This window comes from Oryctolagus cuniculus, chromosome 5, assembly GCF_051225735.1.
Source record: "Oryctolagus cuniculus isolate XC-2025 breed Fujian yellow rabbit chromosome 5, ASM5122573v1, whole genome shotgun sequence".
Lineage (NCBI taxonomy): Eukaryota > Metazoa > Chordata > Mammalia > Lagomorpha > Leporidae > Oryctolagus > Oryctolagus cuniculus.
In genome coordinates, this window is record NC_142871.1 from 147,558,118 (window position 1) to 147,581,893 (window position 23,776).

Below are 23,776 nucleotides of genomic sequence, written 5' to 3' on the forward strand. Positions count from 1 at the left end.
GATGACAGAGACCGATTTCCATCCCGCCCCCTCCTGCTGTCTAACCCCAGATCTACCACTTTCCAGAAGCACATGACTGCTTCCTGCAAATGTATTTTATTTCTCCCCTTGGGTAGCTTTCCACAGTTTTTATTGCACTAAGAAGTATGTAAAAATTATTTAAGACTATCATCAATACAAATACCACATGCTCTAGCTCATACACAGAAGCTAGAGAAGTTTATCTTAGAAGTAGAGAGTAGAATGGTGGTAAGCTAGGAGGGAAAGGAGCAGGGGGAAGACTCGCCAACGAGTAGAGGCAGAAGGAGTAAGTTCTGACGTTGCCCAGCACTGGAGGGTGACTGCAGTTCACAACTCACTGCATATTTTGTAAAGAACTGGAAGACAGGAGTTTAAACGCTCCCCACATGAAGAAATGACAAATGTTCAAGGAGATGGAAATGCCAAAGACCTGATGTGACCATTACACACTGTGTGCAATACCAAATGGTACCCACAGGTGTACATACTATGTCTCAATAAAGAAAATTATTCAAGGCTGGCATCACGGTACAACAGTACCACATGGTACATACCTGAGTGCTAGTTGGAGTCCTGGAAGCTCTGCTTCCAATCCAGCTACCTGCTAATGCTCCCAGGAAGGCAGCAGATGATGACCCAAGTACTCTCCTGTGGGAGACCAGAATGGAGTTCCTGGCTCCTAGCTGTTGTGGTCATTTGGGGAGTGAACTAGCAGATGGAAGATAGATCTCTCTCTCTCTCTCTCTCTCTCTCTCTCTCTCTCTCTCTCCTTCTCTGTTACTCTGCCTTCAAATAAGTGAATAAATCTTCAAAAACATTTTAATGAAATTATTTCAGAGTTTATGGATTTAATAAAATGAGTGAAGGAGGCGTGACAAGAGCAGCAGAGATGCGGACAGTAGCAATGCTCTCATCCCACACCAGCAGACACCGAGGACAGCTGTGCACGCACCAAAAGGTGTGCAATGAGTCTCCTAGGGCTGCCATAATGAATCATTCTGGGCTGGGTGTTGCAACAACTGAACTTTTTTCTCTCACAGTTCTGAGTCTGGAAGTCCCAAATCAAGATGTCCACAAGGTTGGTTCCTTCCGGTGGCTCCAAGAAAGAACCTGTCCCATGTATCTCCCTAGCTTCTGATGGTGGGTGGCATTCGTTGAAGGTCCCTGGCTCATAGCTGCCGCTCTCCAGTGTCTGCCTCCACCTTCATGGGCGGCCTTCCCACTATGTGTGCCTGGGCATCACCTCCCATGGTTTTTTTGTTGTTGTTTTGTTTTTTTTTTTGTTTTTTGTTTTTTTGTTTTTTTGACAGGCAAGAGTGGATAGTGAGAGAGAGAGAGACAAAGAGAAATGTCTTCCTTTGCCGTTGGTTCACTCTCCACTGGCCACCGCGGCTGGCGTACCCCGCTGATCCGATGGCAGGAGCCAGGTACTTATCCTGGTCTCCCATGGGATGCAGGGCCCAAGCACTTGGGCCATCCTCCACTGCACTCCCTGGCCACAGCAGAGAGCTGGCCTGGAAGAGGGGCAACCCGGACAGAATCCAGCGCCCTGACCAGGACTAGAACCCGGTGTGCCGGCACCGCAAGGTGGAGGATTAGCCTAGTGAGCCACGGCACTGGCCTCCCATGGTCTTCTAATAAGGACACCAGTCGTATTGGATCGAGGGCTCACCCCAATCAGTATGACCTTATCTTAACTAACTACATCTGCAAAACCCCTATTTCCAAATGAGGACATAGTCTGTGACTCTGGATAAACATGAATTTGGGGAGGACACTATTCAACCTATGACCCAATGATACAGTCACATTTTAGCTTGAGTTAGACAGCTGCACATTCACTCTGCATTCGCTCACTCCTGCCTCTTGTAACAAGGCCTGGCATAACCAGGGTTCCTATTCCAAGGCTGCTGAGTGATGAATGAATGAACCTTTGATGCAAGACCAAAGACTGTACTTGGAATGTGGATCTGCTGAATGTTGGCCTCTCTTACCTAAGCCCCACCCACCCTCTCCAGGGTCATTTCGTCCAGCAAGACTGAGAAGGTAAACGGAAACTCCCATGCTTGCAAAGAAACCTGAGTGAAGAATCCTTGATGTTTATAGTACCCCATCCCTAAATGCACCCTGCATTCTCAGCTACTCTTAAATCAACAGCAAACTTTTAAATACACTAAACTTGCTCTGGGGACTTTCCAAAAGATCCAGCCTAACCAGCCTCTCTCTTTTCACACCCATATAGAATCACCCACATGCAAATATAAGCTGCAACAGTGAATTTTATGATTGATGGCTAAAGAATATCCAGACAACTGGCACAACACTGGAGGAGCCCATCATTTGACTTGGTTGACTGAGTAAGGAATGTCTACCTTCACCAATGTCAGTGGTAACCACCCAGTCCAGGGGGGCCCAAACAGAACAGAAGGGCAGCAGCAGGATGAGTTCCTTCTGTCTCCTGCAGCTGGAACATCCATTTCCTCCTGCCCCCAGACATGACACCAGAACTTCAGGTTCTCGGGACTTTGGGCTCCAGGACCTACAGCAGCATCCCCTCTGGATCCCAAGGCCGTTGGCACTAACTGGGAGTTAGCCTGCTGGCTCCTCTGATCTCCAGCCTGCAGATGGCAGGCAGTGGGTCTTCTCGCCCTCCATAATCATGTAAGCCAAACCCTGTAATAACTCTCCTTACTCACACATGAGAGGTCTTCAAAAATGTTCATGGGAGGGGCTGGTGTTATGACATAAAAGGTTAAGCCACCACCTGCGATGCCAGCATCCCGTATGGGTGCCAGTTTGAGACCCAGCTACTCTGTTTCCCATCCAGTTCCCTGCTACTGTGCCTGGGAAGGCAGCAGAAGATGGCCCAAGTATTTGGGCCCCTGCGACCAACATAGGAGATCAGGATGGAATTCCAGGTTCCTGGTTTCAGCCTGGCTCAGCCTCAATCATTGTGGCTATTTGGGAAGTGAACCAGCAGATAGAAGAGTATGCTCGCTCTCTCTCTCTCTCTCTTTCTCTAACTCTGGCTTCAGATAAATAAAATACATTTTAAAAATAAGAAGTTCATGGGAAAAATAATTAAAGGATAAGTTTATTTTGGTGCAAAAAATTTTGAAATCCATGCATAGTTTTTTCATAATATCCATTTTCATGAACTTTTTGAGACCTCTCTTATACATTGGTTTTTGCCATTGTAATCCATACACCGTACTTTGGAAATTTATATTCATTAAATAAAAGTTAAAAAAAATATTAAACAATTTTAATTTATTTTAAAGGCAGAGAAAGACATGCAGACAGAGATCATTATCTACTTCTCAAATGCCTACAACAGCTGAAGCTGGGCCAAGCCGAAACTAAGAAACTAGAACTCCAATCAGGTCTCCTATGTAGGTGGCAGAGGGCGCAAGGACTTGAGCCAGCCCCTGCTGCTTCTCAGGGTGCCCACGAGCAGGGAGCTGGAACTGGAAGCAGAGCCCTCCAATACTAAATGCGGGCATCCTGAGTGCATTACCTTAATGACTTCAAAACACATCAACCCCTCAAAATTGTTTTGTATCAAATAAACTTATCCTTTATCTTTCAGATCCATTTTCTGTGAACTTATTAAAATATATATCTCATATTACTGGTTTTAAATCTCTAGAAACCCTGATATTAACACCTAAGCACAACTGGAATAAACACATGGGGGAATGAAGACATATGACACTAGGTAAGCTTACAACACAAGTGATGAGAGAAGTGTCTGTGGCTACCAACTACAAATGCTGTGCACCAGGGACAAGGTGAGTTCAGTCAACAGCAACACTGGCCAGTGGAAGCCAGGTGAGGAACCTCTTGCTATTCTGCCAAAATGCAAGACTCTAGGGATAGGAGAGACAAGGAAGAGTGGCAATCAGGAAGCTTACAAAGAAGTGATCTTTGACCTGGGTTTTAAAAATGAGGTAAGAGGTTTCCAGCTTGACAAAGATGGAACAAGAGGCAATGGAGATGAGAAGTGTAAGTAAGGCACAGGCACAGACTTGAACTAACCTAGCACATGTATGGTCCCAGCACCCACGGGAGTAGGAGACAGGAGAGGAGGCAGCTTGGCAAGGCCAGATCATAGCCAGCTCTGCAGTTTAGAACCCCGTCCTGTTGAGTGGAGAGCATAGAGACTGGGGATGGGGTTTGTGGCAGGAGGCACAGCCCATCACAACAAAGCTGCAGCCTTCTGCTGGCCCCAGGTGGTGGCAGTGGGCATGAGGATGGAGCAGTGGTAGACACTAGTGAGTCAGGCTGCTGAGCTCCAGGAGCTGGTGACACAGGGGTAGGGATGATGAGGGGGAGGGAGCTGGCTCTCTGTGGCATCCAGGCACCTGTCACACATTTCTGTGCTTTAGAAAGGCCATTCCCTCTGCTTGGAATATCTTTCCTCCCGCCTAGCATACAGCATCTCCAGCTCCTGGCACTGTGCCTAGCTCACTGTGGACCCATGAATTGGTGCAGAAATGAAAAAATGAGCATTCCTGTCATTATTTATTTACATATTTACTTATTTGAAGGGCAAACAGAAGGAAGGAGAGACAAACAGAGATCTCTCATCCACTGGTTCACTTCCCAAATGCCTACAAAAGCTGAGGCTTGGCCAGGCTGAAGCCAGGAGCATGCAGTTCAATCTGGGTCTTCCACATGGGTAGCAGGGACCCCAGCACTTGAGCCATCATCTGTTGCCTCCCAGGGTGCACATTAGCAGGAAACTGGAATCTTAAGTGGAGCTGAGGCTGAGTTCCAGGCACTCTAATACAGGATTTAGGCATCCAATGTGACAGTTTAGCTATTGCACCAAATGCCCATTCCCACTTCCTGTCAAAAATGGAAGATACTATATAAGAGAAGCAGATAATAATGTAATTTGGCAAAAGTCCAAATGTCTTGTTCAATAATTTAACTGATATGGCCGGAGGAGCTAGTGACTAGTAAGAATGAGTCTCCTGGAAACAAAGAACAAAGGATTGACAAATACTAGGGTATCTATTTCATTCATTTACTGAACTATTAAGATCCAAGAGTTTGGCCAGCACCGTGGCTCACTAGGCTAATCCTCTGCCTGCGGCGCCAGCACCTTGGGTTCTAGTCCTGGTTGGGGCGCTGGATTCTGTCCTGATTGCTCCTCTTCCAGTCCAGCTCTCTGCTGTGGTCTGGGAGTGCAGTGGAAGATGGCCCAGGTCCTTGGGCCCTGCACTTGCATGGGAGACCAGGAGGAAGCACCTGGCTCCTGGCTTCAGATCGGCACAGCGCGCCAGCCATAGCAACATTTGCGGGGTGAACCAATGGAAGGAAGACCTTTCTTTCTCTCTCTCTCTCTCACTGTCTAACTCTGCCTGTAAAAAAAAAATAGCCAAGAGTTTGGCAGTATCAGGATAGTGGAATAGTGACAAGGAGATCTACTCTAGGCTAGGTGAACTTAGCATAAAAGAAAGTAGAGACAGTACACTCTCAGGGGAAAGTTGCAGGGAAAACTGCAGTGGGAGGTCCTGCAAAAGCAGTGCAAATGCCTTAGAACTGAGAGGAAGGCACAGATGTGAAGCAATGATTACGGACACAACAAAGAACCCAGCAGTCTGCTCTGGCTAGCAAGGTGAGATCAGACTGCATGGGCCCACAACGCTATTGATACAGCTGGAGGGAGAGCCTACTGGACTGCACCATTTTTGAGTCCATCCTGGAACCCTAAAAGGAGCAGGATGACTGCTCACCCAGAGTGGGGAAACAAAAAGTGGTGAGTCTCTCTCTCTCTACTTCTGCACTAGCTCTGGGAGGGCTGGTGCCATTTTGGGCATAAGCAGGTAGCAATTGCTCCAGCTCTCTGGTGAGCACCCAGCAACAACCAGGGACTGCTGGTAGGAGCAACCATGGCAGTTTGAGTCAGTTGACGGGGATGGTCTCCACCTTGTCATCAGGACAACAACACCAGCTCCACCTTGCCCACTTGGCAAGGGGCGGGGAGGGGGAGCCACCCCAACTGAAGGGCAGTGCAACCCACGGGGACTCCTGTATGTGTCCAGCACAACTGTGAAAGTAGTGGGGCTGTGGCCAGCAGGTATTGTGCATGCGTGTGATCCAGGGATTCCACCAGAGGGAAAAATCTGGGTTCCCCACTGACTTTGAATATGGCTGGGGGGATCAGGCTTGACTGTCTGGGGCAAAGCACATACAAGCAGCAGCTCTGGAAACCCCTCAGTCTCTCTGTGGACAGGAGAGGCTAGTGGGGCGGAATGGACTCTCTTGCACCCCTTGACCATGGGAACCCTGGGTGCTGAGATAGACATCATTATAAAAGAATTTAAAGGCAGAAAATCCCTGAGTAAAAGTAAAAAAGAAATCCAAAGTAAACAATATGAATATTTATGGAAAAATAGCAGGGCCATGTCACTAGTTACCAATAGTCACCTTGAATGTAAATGGCCTCTACTCTCCAGTTAAAAGATACAGAATGGACTGAAAAAATAAGACTCATCTATTTTCTGCCTACAAGAAACACATCTCATCAACAAAGATACAGGCAGACTGAAAGTGAAAGGATGGAAAAAGATATTCCATGGTATCAGAAATCAAAACAGGGCAGGTATAGCCATCCTAATATCAGACAAAATTGACTTTAACACAAAACTGTTAAAAGAGATGGAGAAGGGCACTATGTAATGGTTAAGGGGTCAATTCAACAGGAACACTTGACTATAATGTATATGCACTAAAATGCAGGGTGCCTGGCTATTTAAAAGAGAAGTTAATGGATTAAAGGCAGACATAGACTCCAATACAATAACAACAGGAGACTTCAACACCCGACTTTCATCAATGGACAGAACAACCAAACAGAGAATCAATGAATAAACAACAGAGCTAGCTGAAACTATAAACCAAACGTACCTGACTGATATCAACAGAGTTGCAGAATTCACATTCTTCTCATCAGTGTATGGAACTTTCTTTAAGATAGACCATATACTAGGCCATAAAGCAAGCTTCAGCAAATTCAAAAAAATCAAAATCATACCATGCATCTTCTCTGATCACAATAGATTGAAGATGGAAATCAACAACTCCATGTGCAAACACATGGAGACTGAATGATATGTTCCTGAATAAACAGTAGGTCATAGAAGAAATCAAAGGAGAAATAAAATATTTCTGGAAATGAATGAAGATGACAACATATCAAAACTTATGGAACACAGCAAATGCAGTATTAATAGGAAGGTTATGGCCGGCGCTGTGGCTCAATTGGCTAATCCTCTGCCTGCGGCACCAGCACCCCAGGTTCTAGTCCCGGTTGGGACATCGGATTCTGTCCCAGTTGCTCCTTTTCCAGTACAGCTCTCTGCTGTGGCCTGGGAGGGCAGCAAAGGATGGCCCAAGTGCTTGGGTCCCTGCACCCGCATGGGATACCAGGAGGAAGCACCTGGCTCCTGGCTTCGGATTGGCACAGCGTCAGCTGTAGCAGCCATTAGGGGAGTGAACCAACCGAAGGAAGACCTTTTTCTCTATCTCTCTCTCACTATCTATAACTCTCTCTCTCTCACTGTCTAACTTTGCCTGTCAAAAAAAAAAAAGAGGCAAGTTGTAACAATAGGTGCCTACATCAAGAAACTGGGAAGACATCAAATAAATGAGCTATCAATGAATCTCAAGGACCTAGAGAAACAACAACAAACCAAACCCAAAATTAGTGGGAAAAATAATTAAAATTTGAGAACAAACAAACAATATTTGAAAGCAAAAAGACAATACAAAAGATCAATGAAATGAAGAGCTAGTTTTTTTAAAAAAATAAAATTGGCACAGCAGTGACCCAACTAACCAAAAAACGAGGGAGAAGATCCAAATCAATAAAATTAGAGAGGAAAAAGGAACTCTAACAACAGATAGCACAGAAATAAAAAGAATAATCAGGAATTACTACAAAGAGCTATATGCCAACAAATCAGGAAACCTAGAAGGAATGGACAGATTCCTGGACACACACAATCTACCAAAATTGAGTCATGAAGACATAGAAAACCTAACCAACCAATAACCAGGAAGAAAATTCAATGAGTAATAAAGACTCTCCCAACAAAGAAAAGCCCAGGCCTGGATGACTTCACTGCTGAAATCTACCAGACATTTAAAGAAAAATTAATACCAATTCTTCTGAAGCTATTCAAAATAATTAAAAGGGAGGGTGTCCTCCCAAACTCAATCTATGAAGCCAGCAACACCTTAATTACTAAACCAGAAAAAGAAACAACAGAGAATAAGAACTACGGACAAATTTCCCTGATGAACATAGATGCAAAAATCCTCAACAAAATACTAGCCAATTGAGTCCAACAACATATCAGAAAGATCATCTACCCAGGACCAAGTGGGATTTATCTCTGGTATGTAGGTATGGTTCAACATCCACAAATCAATAAAAGTGATACATCATATTGGCAAATTCAAGAACAAAATCCATATGATTATCTCAATAGATACAGAGAAAGCATTTGATAAAATACAACATCCTTTCTGGATGAAAACCTTAAGCAAATTGGGTATAGAAAGAACATTCCTTAACATGATCAAGCCAATCTTTGACAAACCCACAGCCAGCATCCTACTGAATAGGGAAGAATTGGAGGCTTCCCACTAAGATCCGGAACCAGACAAGGATGCCCACTCTCACCACTGCTATTCAATACAGTCTTGGAAGTTTTAGCTAGAACCATTAGGCAAGAAAAAGAAAACAAAGGGACACAGATTGGGAATGAGGAAATCAAACTATCCTTATTTTCAGATGACATGGTTTTAGATGTAAGGGATCCAAAACACTCCACTGAGAGACTATTGGAGCTCATAAAAGAGTTTGGTAAAGTGGCAGGATATGAAATCAACATACAAAAATCAATAGTCTTTGTATACACAGACAATACCATAGCCAAGAAAGAACTTCTAAGATTAATCCCATTCACAATAGCTACAAAAAATATTAAATACCTTGGATTAAATTTAACAAAGACATCAAAGATACCTATGATAAAAATTACATACATTAAAGAAAGAGAAGTAAATATTAAAAAGTGAAAAAATCTTCAATGTTCATGGTTTGGAAGAATCAACATCTTCAAAATGTCCATACTACTGAAAACAATTTATAGATTCAATGCAATCCCAATCAAAATATCAACAACATTCTTCTCAGATCTAGAAACAAAATGATGCTAAAATTCAGATGGAAACACAAGAGACCTCAAATAGCTAAAGTAATCTTAAACAACAAAAACAAAGCTGGAGGCATCATAGTAACAGATCTCAAGACATACTACAGGGCATTTATAATCAAAACAGCCTGGTGCTGGCACAAAAGCAGACATGTAGTCCAATGGAACAGAACAGAAACTCCAGAAATAAATCCATGCATCTACTTCAAATTTACCTTTGACAAAGGAGCAAAAATCAATCCCTGGAGCAGACGGTCTCTTCAACAAATGGTGCTGGGAAAACTGGCTCTCTGCATGCAGAAGTATGAAACAAAACTCTAACCTTACGCCTTACACAAAAATCCACACTTGATGCATCAAATACCTAAATCTACAACCCAATACCATCAAATTACTAGAGAACATGAGAGAAACCATATAAGACACTGGCATAGGCAAAGACTTCTTGGAAAAGACCTCATAAGCACAGGCAATCAAAGCCAAAATTGCATATGGAATTACATCAAACTGAAAAGCTTCTGTACTGCAAAAGGCAAGAGGTCACCAATAGAATGGGAAAAAATATTTGCAAACTATGCAACTGATGAAGAATTAACTTCCAGAATCTATGAAGAACTAAAGAAACAACAGGGCCGGCGCCATGGTGCACTAGGTTAATCCTCTGCCTGCAGCAATGGCATCCTATATGGGTGCCGGTTCCAGTCCCGGTTGCTCCTCTTCCAGTCCAGCTCTCTTCTATGGCCTGGGAAAGCAGTAGAGGCTGGCCCGGGTCCTTGGGCCTCTGCACCTGCATGGGAGACCAGGAGGAGGCACCTGGCTCCTGGCTTTGCATCGGCACAGCTCAGGCCATTGTGGCCATTTGGGGAGTGAACCAACAGAAGGAAGACCTTTCTCTCTGTCTCTCTCTCTCACTGTCTGTAACTCTGTCAAATAAATAAATAAAATCTTTTAAAAAAAAAAACCCTCAACAACAATAAAACAAACAATCCAGTTAAGAAATGGGCAAAGAACCTGAACAGAGATTTTTCCAGAGAGGAAATTCAAAAGGCCTACAGACACATGAAAAGATGCTCAGGATCATTAACCATCAGGGAAATGCAAATCAAAACCTCAATGAGGTTTCACCTCACTCCCGTTAGAATGGCTCTCATACAGAAATCAACAAACAAATGTTGGCAAGGATGTGGGGGAGAGGGTACTCTAAATCCACTGTTGGTGGGAATGTAAACTGGTACAGCCACTGTAGAAGACATTATAGAGGTACCTCAGAAGGCTGAATGTAGACATACCATTATGACTCAGCCTTCCCACTCCTGGAAATTTACCCAAAGGAAGTGAAATTAGCATATGAAAGAGTTATCTGTACCCTCATGTTCATTGCAGCTCAATTTACAATAGCTAAGATATGGAATCAACCCAGATGTCCATCAACTGAAGACTGGATAAAGAAATTATGGGATATATAGCTGTGGAATACTATACAGCAGTTAAAAATGAAATCCTGTCATTTGCAACAAAATGAATGCAACTGGAAACCATTATACTTAGTGAAATAAGCCAGTCCCAAAAAGACAAATATCATATGTTCCCTCTGATCTGTGGTAACTAGTAGAGTACCTACAAGGTAATTTATACAAGTGAAATTGACATTTTATGATGTGATGATTTTGAGCAGCACTTGTCTTGACAGTTGAGGACAATGTTTTTTGTCTGCCTGTTTTTTGTTTTTGGATTTTTTTACGTATTTCTTCATTGTATTTGTTGATCCCTCTTCTTACTGTACGGTTAATCTTATGAGTATAAAGTTAACTGAAAATAGATCTTTGTAAAAAAAAAAATAAGAATGGGAATAGGAAAGGGAAGAGGAAGAAGGATGGGAGTACGTGTGGGAGGGAGGATGAGTGGGAAAAATCACTATATTCCTAAATTTGTATATATGAAATGCATGAAGTTTTTATTCCTTAAATAAAATTTAAGCAAAAAGAAAGGAAAAAAAAGAGCCAAGAGTTCTTTTAAGTACAGTGGACTCTGGAGTGAAACCAAAAGATGAAGTTTGTTGATGAGACACTATGGGATTATGATCCCTTTAAAGATCACCTTTACTGCTTCAACTCCTTATTTTGTTATCTCTGTTGCTCTTACATTTTCAATGTTTTTCTAGTTACACATATCATGAAAAAATAAAGTTCATGAGTCTGCTTCAGAAAAACTGAGAAAGTGCACTCCACAATGAGGGAGAGCAGCAGCTGTGACACCACGGTCATGAAGATTTAAATACTACAGATCCCGAATTCCAAACAACAGTTCCTGCCTTTCTAAGCTTTTTCATAATTGGAAAACTTAGTTGCACAATTTTCAAAGTTCACAGAAATGAGCTGTGGGTTCTAACTTCTTATTTCATTGCTTCTTCCCCAGAAAATCACCAAATAAGACACAATGCAACCTGACATCCAGCCCTTCCCTTCTCTCTCCTCTCTCCTCTCCCTCTCCCTGACCTCAGGCCACCTGCTGAGAACAGAACCAAACCCACAGGGAAGTGATGTGAACAACATAGAACGTGTTGCAGGAACAACTCCACTTTCATCATCATTCCTTAAGATTCACGCGCATCTTGAGGAACCAATCTCAAGCCAGGATAGAATTTTCACTGATCAGGAGACAGGTGGCCTGCCAGGTTGAGATCATGGTGACTAAGTCTTTATGACTCATCTAGACCCTTGCTTCGCTCTCCCTGTTGTTAGAGGTCTACCGGACCCAGGGAGGGGTGGGGTGGTCAGGGGACACTCAAAGGGTCAGGGCGGCAGCTACTTACCAGTTTGTATGGGAGAATTTCTGTACAACTAGCTGGTAAGAGATGAACACCAGCCCTTAACATGGTGGTTAGCAAACTTTTTCTGTAAAGAGCCAAATGGTAAGTATTTTAGGCTCTGTAAGCTATTCGGTTTCTGCAATTTTAGTCCAAAAGCAGCCACAGAAAATACATCATGAAGAATTGCCTACTCCAATATGAAGCTACAAATCAGGCAGCAGGACAGATACAGCCTCAGGCTACAATTTGCAGCTCTTGTCTTCCATTAGTAGAGCCAACAGCCTTACAGAACATCAAACCTTCGACCTGGGGCAGGTGTTGTGGGGCAATCAGCTCAGCTACTGTTTAGGATGCCTGCATCCCATACTACAGTGCCTGGTTCAAGTTCTGCTACTCTGTTTCCAATCCAGCTTCCTGCTAGTGCACCTGGGAAGGCAGTAGATGATGGCCCAAGTCCTCATGTCCTCGTCATGTGCACAGGATACCAGATGGGGTTCAAAGTTCCTTTTCAGCCTGCCCCAGCCCTGACTATTGTAGGTTATTTGGGGAGTGAACCAGCGGATGGAAGATCTCTCTCTCTCTCTCTCTCTCTCTCTCTTTCTCTTTCTCTTTCTCTCTCTGTCACTCCGCCTATTAAATATATGAAAATAATCTTAAACTTTACCCTCAATGGCACAGAATCTTACCAACAGATTCAACCAGCTCTCAATGATTCCTAGGTATGCACTTGGTGTTTACAGATTCCAAGAGACTGGTCAAAAGCAGAAGTGAAATCCCCTTCCCCAGATACTCACCCAGAAAAATCAGTAGTGAGAATTCCATAGTGGAAGATGTATATTCGGCTGATGTGGCATATTGTAAGATACCCCATGGCTACAAAGAAGGAGAATCTGAAACCAAAGACACAGATGGCCAGATCATTACACATGACAATAATGCATCCAATAAGCATGTCTCTTCTTCCCCTCCAGCACCTTCCACATACATTTGCTCTCAAAGTCCTGTCCTACCCAGTTACATCCCTGCCCATCTCCTCTCCTCACCTTCCCACTCCCACTCCCACTGTCCTGAGCCCATCTTCTCTTCACACCTGAACCAAAGCAGTGGTTCCCAGCCTTGGCAATATAATGGGATCAAATTACAGATGCCCAGGACTCAACTCCAGGTACTCTGGTTTAACTGGCATCAGGTGCACCTGGCAGGTGTGTTTCCAAAGGACAGCCAGCGCTGGGAACCATGGACCTGTAAAGGTTCACAATCAGATTCTCCTCTTCTCACACCATCATAAAATGCAAATCATCAACATGGGCTAACCACTCCCTCCTTTAGACACTTTCTCTTGGCTTCCATGCTTCTTGTTTTCTTCCCACCTTTCTGGTTAATTCTTCCAAGGCTCCTTGCTCAGCTTATCATTCTCTGCCTTTAAGTGTTAGCATCCACTATGTTCTGCCCAGGACCCTCCCTATGCAGAAAGAGAGGGTGAGAGACAGGGAGAGAGGGATCTTCCATCTGTTGGTTTACTCCTCAAATGGCCACAATAGCTGGGGCTGGGCCAGGCTGAAGCCAGGAACCAAGAGCTTCTTCCAGGTCCCACACGTGGGTGTAGGGACCCAAGCACTTGCATATCCTCTACTGCCTTTCCAGGCACACTGGCAGGGAGCTGGATCAGAAGCAGAGCAGTCAGGACACAAACCAGTACTCATATGGGATGCCAGCATTGCAGGCAGCAGCTTCATCTGCTCTGCCACAATGCCAGCCCCTACTTCACTTCTGACCCAGATTCCTGCTAATGCATCCTGGGAGGCAGTGGATGATGACTCAGTTGCTTGGGCCCCTGCCAACCATGTGGGAGACCTGGATGGAGTTCCTGGCTCAGCCTTGGCTATTGCAGGAATCTGGGGAGGACTAGCACTTAGGAGACCCCTACCCCCTGTGCTGTGCCTTTTTAAAAAACTTTGTAGTTTGTTTGCATTTTTTTAAGATTTATTTATTTATTTGAAAGTCAGAGTTACACAGAGAGAGGAAGAAATAGTGAGAGTGAGAGAGAAAAAGAGATGGAGAGAGGAGAGAGAGAGAGCGAGTGAGAGAGAGAGAGAGAGAGATCTTCATTCTGCCAGTTCACTCCCCAAATGGCTGTAATGGGCAGAGCTGGGCCATCCCGAAGCCAGGAGTCAGGAGGAGCTTCTTCCGTTTCTCTCATGTGGATGCAGGGGCCCAAGCACTTGGGCTATCTTCTGCTGCTTTACCAGGAGCATTAGCAGGGAGCTGGATCAGAAGTGAAGCAGCGGGCCAGCGCCCCGGCTCAATAGGCTAATCCTCTGCCTTGCAGAGCTGGCACACCGGGTTCTAGTCCTGGTTGGGGCACCAGATTCTGTCCTGGTTGCCCCTCTTCCGGGCCAGCTCTCTGCTGTGGCCCAAGTGCTTGGGCCCTGCACCCGCATGGGAGACCAGGAGAAGCACCTGGCTTCCGGCTTCGGATCAGCGCGGTGCGCCGGCCGCAGTGCGCCAGCTGCAGTGGCCATTGGAGGGTGAACCAACGGTAAAGGAAGACCTTTCTCTATGTCTCTTTCTCTCTCACTGTCCACTCTGCCTGTAAAAAAAAAAAAAAAAAGAAGAAAAGAAAGAAAAAAAAAAGAAATGAAGCAGCTGGATTTCAAACCGGTGACCATATGGGACACCAGTGTCACAAGTGGTGGCTTTACCCACTACGTCACAATGCTGGCCCTGTATTCTGCCTTTCAAGTCGAGGAAAATAAAGAAACTTTTTCTAAAATCTGTGCAATTAACTGAAAGCTTGTGTGCTCCCTTCCAAATTTCATGTTGAAATCCTCAACCCTAATGTGATGATGTATTGGATAGCTTTTCATTACTTCAACTAAAATACCTCAGAAGAGCTACTTAGAGAGGAGTGTTTGTTTCAGCTTACAGCTTTAGAGAATCACAGTCCAGTATCCAACAGGCCCCTCAGCTCCATACCTGGTGAGGCTGGAAGGGGACAGTGGCAGTATACATGGGAGGGGATTGCATGGCAAGACAGGAAGGCAACTTGGCTTAAATAACAAACCCCCTCTAAAGAAATTCCCTCCAAGACCACAATCCCAAAGACCTAAAGACCTCCCACCACGCCCACCTCCTAAATCAAGCCTCCTTAAATTAAGCTTCCACCCTTAGTCCGTTCACAATTAGCATGAATCCATTAACCATCAACGTAAGATTGCAGACCCAACCCCAAAACATGGGCCTCTGAGGGACATCCAAACTATTCTACAAACCCTACCAGATGGGGCATTTGTTGAGTGATTAGGTCATAAGGGCTGAGTCCTTGTAAATGGGGTTAGTGCCTGTAAAAAGAGATTCCAGAGGGCTTTTCCACTCTCCATTATGTGAGGGCACAGCAAGATGGCAGTCTGCTTCACAGAAGAGGGTCCTGTCTGATCTCTGATTCCCAGCTTTCATTATTTTATGAAAAATAATATCTGTTCTTAATAAGCCACTCCATCTACAGTGTTTTGTTACAGCAGCCCAGGCTAAGACTACTACTGTATCCCTGATGAGACGAGGCTCTGTGTAGACAAGGATGGTCATGTGTGTTTTCTTCACCCCATCTACCTACTGGGCATTAAATGAGCAAACGACCGTGTGAATGCTACTCTTCCTGAAAGTCTCCACTGAATTCCACTACCTCCAAATCAAAAGGCTTGAACGCAGCATGCAAGCTGCTTCCCACACTAAGCTCCACCTACCTCTCTGGATCAGCTCCAGCCATGCTGTGCATCCAGTTCACATCCAAATTACACTTGGCTGCTCATAGTCCACAACTACATCCTATTTTTTAAGGCCAGATGTCTTTCCGCATGCCCCTCCCTCTGGCTCACCTTCATTCCCTAAAGTCTACTCAAATGGCAAAAAAAAAAAAAAACCTGCTCAAATGGCAAAGACTATATAAATATTTACAAATCTGGAAAACCTCCGAAAGCTAATACACATCTGGTCCCAAGCATTTCGGAGAAGGGATCCTTAACCTATACCCTGCAAAAAGATCTTCCCCTATCTGGGGTCCATCCTACACCATTTCCAAACCAGGAAGATTGTCTGGAAAACCACTCACAAGCAAATAACTAAGGTAATAACTAACAACAAACCCCGCTAAGAGCTGAAGCAGGAGCAGAAGAGAGCAATGCCCTCCTCTGGTACCTGTTCCCCTTTCGGCAGCCAGTCCATGAGGCTCAAGGCAGAAGCACAGAAAAGACTCAAAGAGGAAGTCTTCCAGGACCATTTCCAATGCAGCCGCACAGGAGTGAGAATCAGACCCTCTGCTGGCTCCAAGAGTAAAACAGGTTCAAATCAACTGTTTCCATGAGATACCACCTGTCAAGGCCAAGGTCAAGATCTGGGCCCCATTAAACAAGACAATGAATTCATGCCCTGGCCAGACCCGAAAACTCTAAGGAATCCAAGAGAGGTGGCATTTTGGAGGTGGAGCAACAGGAAAGCTTGGGAAAAAGTAATCTGAGGTGTCAGCTGGCTCAGTGATTATTTTAGGAAGGAGGGGTGTGAGACTGGCACATGAGGACTGGCAACACATTCCTTGTTGACCTGAGTGGTGCTCACCCTGTGAAAATTCATCCACTGTATACTTATTTCTCTTCCCAGCTTTCATTTCCTTATGTCAGAAAAACGAATCCATATCCCATAGAGTTGTTCTAGAAATAGTGTATCTGAAACACTAAAATATTAAACTATATATTAAATAATAGTTTATATATTAAAAATAATTAAATATAATCTGCTAAAGAGAGAGTGGTCTAGGACAAGGTACAAAGGTAGGACTCCAAAAATGATAATCACATCACCAAGTTCCCACACAAGGCTGGCCCAAGGAGGTACAAACTACATTCTGCTCCTATCAGCTCACGCATGATGAACTGATGCCTGTGACAGGGATGGGGAAGGAAGCAGAAGGGGGTCCCCAGGGACTCTCCAAACAAGTCCTGAATAACAATCAGTCCAGAAAGATTAGCTGCATCGGGCAGCAAATACAAGCCCTCCTCCCCTCTCCCAGGCCAGGTGATTGGACTCCTCCTTCTGGCCCTGTGAAGTGCACAGGGGAGCAGCTCACAAAGAATCAGGAAATGATAGCGTGGAAGAGAACCTGCACTGAAACTACTACAAACCCCAGGTTTTACATTGGGAAAGCTGACTTGCCCAAACCCACGCTGCTGGAAGACCCAGATTTCCCGACTCCAGCTAGAGTTCTTCCCCTAAATCAATGGGAAATGACTCTGGATTTCTGAGTCCATCCATGGGGAACCATGGGCTCCTCCCTACTTCTGCAGCAATACTGGCAATCACGCAAGCAAAGTACCAGGGAAAGAATTTGTTCTGGTCTCTTTCCGTGTTGGTCTGTGACAGAGCCGTCTGCTACCACAGCGTGACCGTGGTGAAACAGCCACAGCCTGGATGGAAAGTGCTCAGCTCTGCAGGCCAGACTGGAATTCCGTGAACCCTGGACCTGACACAGAGCACGTGTGTGTGCACGTTCTTGGCCTGCTGGCAAACGGATGCCTCCCATCAGCATCTCACAAGTGTAGGCAGAGATAATAAATTACAATTTGTAAGCTAATTAGATATATGCGATGATATGCATCTTTATTATTCATCATTCAATTGCTTCCAAAATCATGCTTAGGGAAACCCAAGTAACTGCTCCCTCCCTCATTTTAAAAATAGAAAAAAGCGGTTGTCTAAGTATTTTGTCATTATACAAAGCATTTATAAATCCCACTCTTTCCAAATTAGAAAAATGAACTTGTTTTTTCCCTCCTGGAAGTAAGGTTACCGTCGTCTTCAAGGAAGGCACTGAGGGGAGAGAATTAGAATCCAGATTTTCAGAGCTCGTTGTATACTAAGTTGAACTGATTATAGAGTTAAAGATTTGAAAACCAAAAATTGAGTCTAAGCAACTGTAAGAGAATACATTAAGAAGTTAGATTTCAATTTTCAAGAAGGAAAAGTGCTAATAGTCATTAATCAGAGTTTCAGAAGTGGAAATGCAGTATCAGCTTTTTAGAGGGCATCAGAAAAGAAGTCACAAAAGGGTAAGTATCTTTTGAAGAAATTCAGTCATTCATTCCATAAATATTTATTGAGTTTCTACTTGTGCCAGGTATTGTTCTCGGCTTTGAAGCTACAGCAGTGAACAAAAGTCTTTGTTTTCACACAGCTGCCATTCCAGTGCTCTTAAGAAGCAAAGTAAATACCAAGTTTTCAGAAAGACCACAGTAACTGAGATAGTGCAAACACAGATGCCCAGGTATCTCAACCCATTATCCACGCATGTAGCCTTCAAGGTAGGACTCAATTACTCCTGTACCTTGAAATCAAGAAATCACAGTAAAAATGTCTTCCTTTTTAATCATTTTATTGTATTCACTTAAGATACACAATTTAGTAAATTTTGACATATGTAATACACCCAGTAGACATACACAACTCTATCACTTCCTAAAATATCATCATACCTCCTTGTCATCACTTTCAACATCTCCCTGTACCACCACCCCAGGCAATCTCTGATTTTCTATCACTATAGATTAGTTCACATTTTCTAAAACAGAAATTAGTGTGGTTTCCTTCACGTAGCATATTTCAGAGCCACTCACACCATTGTGTGTATCTTAATTTTTTTTTTAAATTTTTTTTTTTTGACAGGCAGAGTGGACAGTGAGAGAGAGACACAGAGAGAAAGGTCTTCCTTTACTGTTGGTTCACCCTCCAATGGCCGCCGCAGCAGGCACGCTGTGGCCGGCCGGCGCACCGCACTGATCCAGAGGCAGGAGCCAGGTACTTATCCTGGTCTCCCATGGGGTGCAGGGCCCAAGCACTTGGGCCATCCTCCACTGCACTCCCTGGCCACAGCAGAGAGCTGGCCTGGAAGAGGGGCAACCGGGATAGAATCCGGCGTCCTGACCGGGACTAGAACCCGTGTGCTGGCACCGCAAGGCGGAGGATTAGCCTAGTGAGCCGCGGCGCCGGCTATTGTGTGTATCAATCATTCATTTCTTTGTTTGCTGAGTAGCAATCTATTTTGGTGAACATTTGGGTTATTTGGGTTTGGGGCCATCATAGACAGAGCTGCCTGACCCTGACAGATGCTCTCATCACCTGAGGTACAGTGTGCAGCACCCCTGTTTCATGAAGCCATCTCTGAAGATTCCCAGCCTAGCACTCCCCACTTTCTCCTTCTGGTTGCCTACAGAAGCTAGGATGCACCACTTGCGAAAAATGGGGAAGACACACATTTACCCTGGAATTACATATCAAAGATCATAAAAACCCACCCTGCCTTGTTCCCAGTCTTACCTGTGAACATTAGATATGCTTGCAGTAACCATGATTCCATAACACATTAACACCAGCACAAAAAGATGTATAGAGTACCTTTAAGACATAAAAGGGGGGGGACATTGAATATATTTCATATTAACATAGCTATTGCCCACTGTACTGCTGCCACTTCACCTTTCACCCCCTCTCTTACCAGAAAGCAAGTGATCAGTTAACTCATGTTTATGTAAAAGAAAAATCAATCAAATGGGATTGCTCTGTGTAATTAAGATACTGTATCTTGAAGTGACATCAGGAAGTCAAGACATAGTTTGCCAGTTGCAACATTAATAATGTTAAGAATCCATAAAAGGAATGCTTATACTTTTTTCTCCTATACAATTGAGAGTGCAGAGAAAGTTCTTTCTTTGGGACTATATTATTATTATTTTAAAGTTTTAAAGTACCAGTACTGGGGCAGGGTTTGGCATAGCTGTTAAGATACCATGTGGGATGCCCACATCCAATATCAGAGTGGTTGGGTTCTGGTCCTGCCTCCTCTCCCAATTTCAGATAAGGTTCACCCTGGGAGCCAATGGATGATGGTTCAAGTACTTTGGTCCATCCCTGCTACCCATATGGGAGCTCATATTGACTTCCAGCATCCTGGCTTCAGCCAGGCACTGGAGAATGAATCAATGGATGGAAGAACTCTCTGTCTGCCTGTCTGTCTCCTTTTCCTCCCAGCCCCGGCCCATGTCTGTCTGTCTGTCTGAGTGTGTGTCTTTCTCCCTTTCTCCCTCTCTACCTTTCAAATAAATAAAAATAGCTACACAATCTTTAAAAAAATAATAAAAAAGTACCAGTATCAACACTAAGCTTCCTCATATACTAAGACTTTTACCTAGAGAATGATTCCAAATACTCTTCTTTTCTCAAATTTTTGTTAAGGATAAGGAGAAATATTAGAGTATCCGGAATAAATTCACGAATTTCCTGAAGATGTACTTCTAGAAATGTTGGTCCCTGTTTAAAACTTCTTCCCAAGAAATGCTCCTCCCAGCACAGGTGCCCAGCTTACCTGACAGAGGGAAGTCCTGGCCACTGGTTTTAACAGAGGTGCACTACAGTCATTGTTCTACTCTGACAACATGCAAGACCAACGGCAATGTCTCTAGCAGTAAATCAAGAAATACACCACCATCTACTAAGATGAGGAAAAGTTCCTCCCAGGGAAAGATTAAACCTTATATGACCTGGGATGGGAGAGATGCACATATAGAAGTCTAGCATTTTTTTTTTAAGATTTCCTTTTTACTTATTGGAAAGGCATAGTTACAGAGAGACAGGGAGAGTCGGAGAGAGAGAGAGAGAGAGATATCTTCCATTTGCTGGTTCACTCCCAAAATGTCTGCATTTGAACCCAGCTTCTTCTGGGTCTCCCACATGGGTGGCAGGGGCCCCAGCACTGGGCCATCTTCCACTGCTTTCCCAGGTGCATTAGCTCAGAGCTGGCTCAGAAGTGGAGTAGCCAAGATTTGAACTGTGGCACCCATATGTGATGCCAGCATTGCAGGCTGCAGCTTAACCTGCTACGCCACAATGCTGGCCCCAGAATCTAGTTTTAATAAAAAAAAATTCAATGCACTGATTTTCAATGGGTAGCCAATTTCCTGGAGATTCCTGCAACATCCCCATTATTTTACATATTTATAATATTACAAAATGTTACGAGATGGTGTTTCTTATCTTAACGTAATGTTAAGAATACTGTCACAAAACATCCAAAAGATAAAATATGAGAACTATCAAGCTCATACTCACCAGCCAAAACAGAAGATGGAGAAATAGATGCCCAAAAGGGTGGCAAAGGCATGGCGGACCTTGGAACTGGTTTTACAGGGAGTTAGGTAGATGCGAAACCAGAAGGCAGCACACAAGGCAAAGAGCTGGCAGGCCACAAAATTCACCTAGGGGAGGAAAAGACAGGAAAAATCTGTCGTTCTGTTGCCTACACGTGAATTTGCTCTTGGTTTCCCATATTTCCGTATCAAGATTGGATTGGGTTTTATTCTCTAGGAGAGTACTGGTTTAAGATGAAAGCCGAAGGTAACAGTACCCTGTGGGGTATCAGAAGGGACAACCCCAACAGTTTCTGCTCCAACCCATAACACTGGCCAAGGTTGCTTTCCCAGCCCAAGCAGGGGCTTTGTGGGTGAAGGCCTTGCTGACTGCGAGGTCTGCTTGCAGCCCTCCAGAGCCACCCTAAGAGGAAGATTGCATTCTCCCTGAGATGCAAAGTCCAGCCAGAGACTTCCCTTGTGGGTACCTGGGAAATCAAATGCATCCCCAAAGGGATCACCAGTTATTTCTGACTCTCAAGTTCTCATTTTAATTTAGCACCAAATAAGCAAGAGTGTTCCTCAAATTCACGCTACAATGCTTCAGAAGAGACCTAGTCCTACACTGAACTTCCGATGCCCAGCCTGGCCAACTCTGCAAGGCAGGCACCAGATTTCTTTCAAAAAAGTTCAGTGATCAATTTCACAAGAATATTCTACCTGAAAGAAAACATAAACCAATCCTTGGAGACCTACAGGGAGGATCAGGTGATTTTAAAAACATAACAAACATGGGGCCAGTGCTGTGGCGTAGCGGGTTAATGCCCTGGCCTGAAGCGCCAGCATCCCATATGGGCGCCAGTTCGAGTCCTGGCTGCTCCTCTTCCAATCCAACTCTGCCATGGCCTGGAAAAGCAGTGGAGGATGGCCCAAATGCTTGGGCCCCCACACCCTCATGGGAGACCCAGAAGAAGCTCCCCACTCCTGGCTTCAACCTGGCTCAGTCCTGACTATTGTGGCCATTTGGGGAGTGAACCAGCAGATGGAATCTCAATCTCAATCTCTCTCTCTCTTTCTCTCTCTCTCTGTAACTCTGCCTTTTAAATAAATCTTTTAAAAAATCATACTTTTGGCATATGATTTGTGTCTATAATTCTGAATCTGCTTTTGGAAATGGTAAGAAAAGTTTAGCACAAAAACATACACTTCAGCATCATTTATTATTCCAAGAAGAAGGAATCTAAAAGTTCAACAATCAGAAAAGACACTGATCCTAGCATCATGGTGCATCACATTTAGGTGCTGCTTGCAGTGCCAACATCCCACATGGGCACAGCTCATGTCCCAGCTTCTCCACTTCCAATCCAGCTCCCTGCTAATGGCCTGGGAAAGCAACAGAAGATGGCCCAAGTGTCTGGGTCCCTGCCACCCACGTGGGAGACCTGGATGAAAGCTCCTGGCTTCAGCCTGACCCATCCACTGAACCAGTGGGTAGAAGATATCTTTCTGTCTCCCTTTGTACTCTTTCAAAATAATAATAAAAAAAAAACCTAAAAAAAAAAAAGAAAAAGAAAAGACACCTGTGAGCACATGAAGCCCAAGAAGGATGCACCTGCCTCACCATCCTTTTTAAGTGTAATATGGGATCCCTGGAAAAGGCTGGTATGGAACTCCCTGTTTACTTTTTCTGACCCATTTTCCCTTAATAAAGCCCTCACATTCCTGTGTACTTATCTCACTTTCCAAATAAATCCTGATCTTAAAAAAAAAAAAAAGAGTAACATGGGAGTATTTGCTAGAAGCCATAACTTTTGGTTGACCCCTGGAAAACTATTCATTGGATAACTAAACACTGAATACTAGGAAAAAATGCAGAGACATTATTTACTGGGGAAAAAACGTGAGAGCAAAAGCCAGCTAAAAGGAGGACAAGAGAGAGAGTAATCATGGTAAACATTACCAATGGAATAGAATGCCATCATTAAAAATAGTCTTATAAAGCACCTCTAATAAAGCATTCACTATAGCTAATAAAAAGGAATGTATAAAATTGTGTATGTACTTACAATTATGTTTAAAAAGTAGCATACAAAAAGGCAAAAATAACATGTAAAACTGAATATGTCTGTTTTATCAAGATGGCAAGAATATAGGTAAATTTTTTTTTACAAATTTGGAATTGTAAAACTCCATGCGGAATTTCCCACACACTCACTACACACACACACACACACACACACATCCTTCTCGATTCTATTTCTGCATCGCCAGGATTGCATTTACTAGCATCTATTACAAATAAAGTTTAAGAATAAGTTAGGCATCAATGCAAGAAATCAATTATGGAAGAATTTAATCCTAAAGAAAAGCACACTTCTTCCAGGCAGCAAAATGTCAAGAATAACAATGTGGGTGGTCAGAAAGAGTGGAAATATGTACCCTGATCTTTAATAAACCCTTCACATTTAAAAGGAACACAGGCAAAGCTTTTACATTTCTACTCATCCACTCCCTCCAGAAAGCTGCACTTTCGTTCCTGACATCCA

The 23,776-nt window shown here is 43.9% G+C and overlaps 1 protein-coding gene across 18 annotated transcripts in view; it reads right to left on the reverse strand.

Annotated features, from left to right (window-relative positions):
- Positions 1 to 23,776, reverse strand: part of MBOAT1 (membrane bound glycerophospholipid O-acyltransferase 1) — a 336,357-nt gene that overhangs the window by 202,300 nt on the left and 110,281 nt on the right. For 10 of the 18 annotated variants that reach the window (XR_016234204.1, XR_016234205.1, XM_089333320.1 and 7 more), the window contains exons 2-4: positions 21,214 to 21,359; positions 19,426 to 19,503; positions 12,858 to 12,953 (exon numbers count right to left, since the gene is read on the reverse strand). Coding sequence is in view for 15 of the 18 variants with exons in the window: in XM_089333320.1 (XP_089189446.1) it covers positions 12,858 to 12,953; positions 19,426 to 19,503; positions 21,214 to 21,359 (320 nt within the window). In the remaining 3 variants the exon portion in view is untranslated. Of the gene's footprint in view, positions 1 to 12,066; positions 12,149 to 12,857; positions 12,954 to 19,425; positions 19,504 to 21,213; positions 21,360 to 23,776 lie in introns of all 18 variants that reach the window. The other 8 variants (XM_089333327.1, XM_089333326.1, XM_089333328.1 and 5 more) reach the window with 3 other exon arrangements.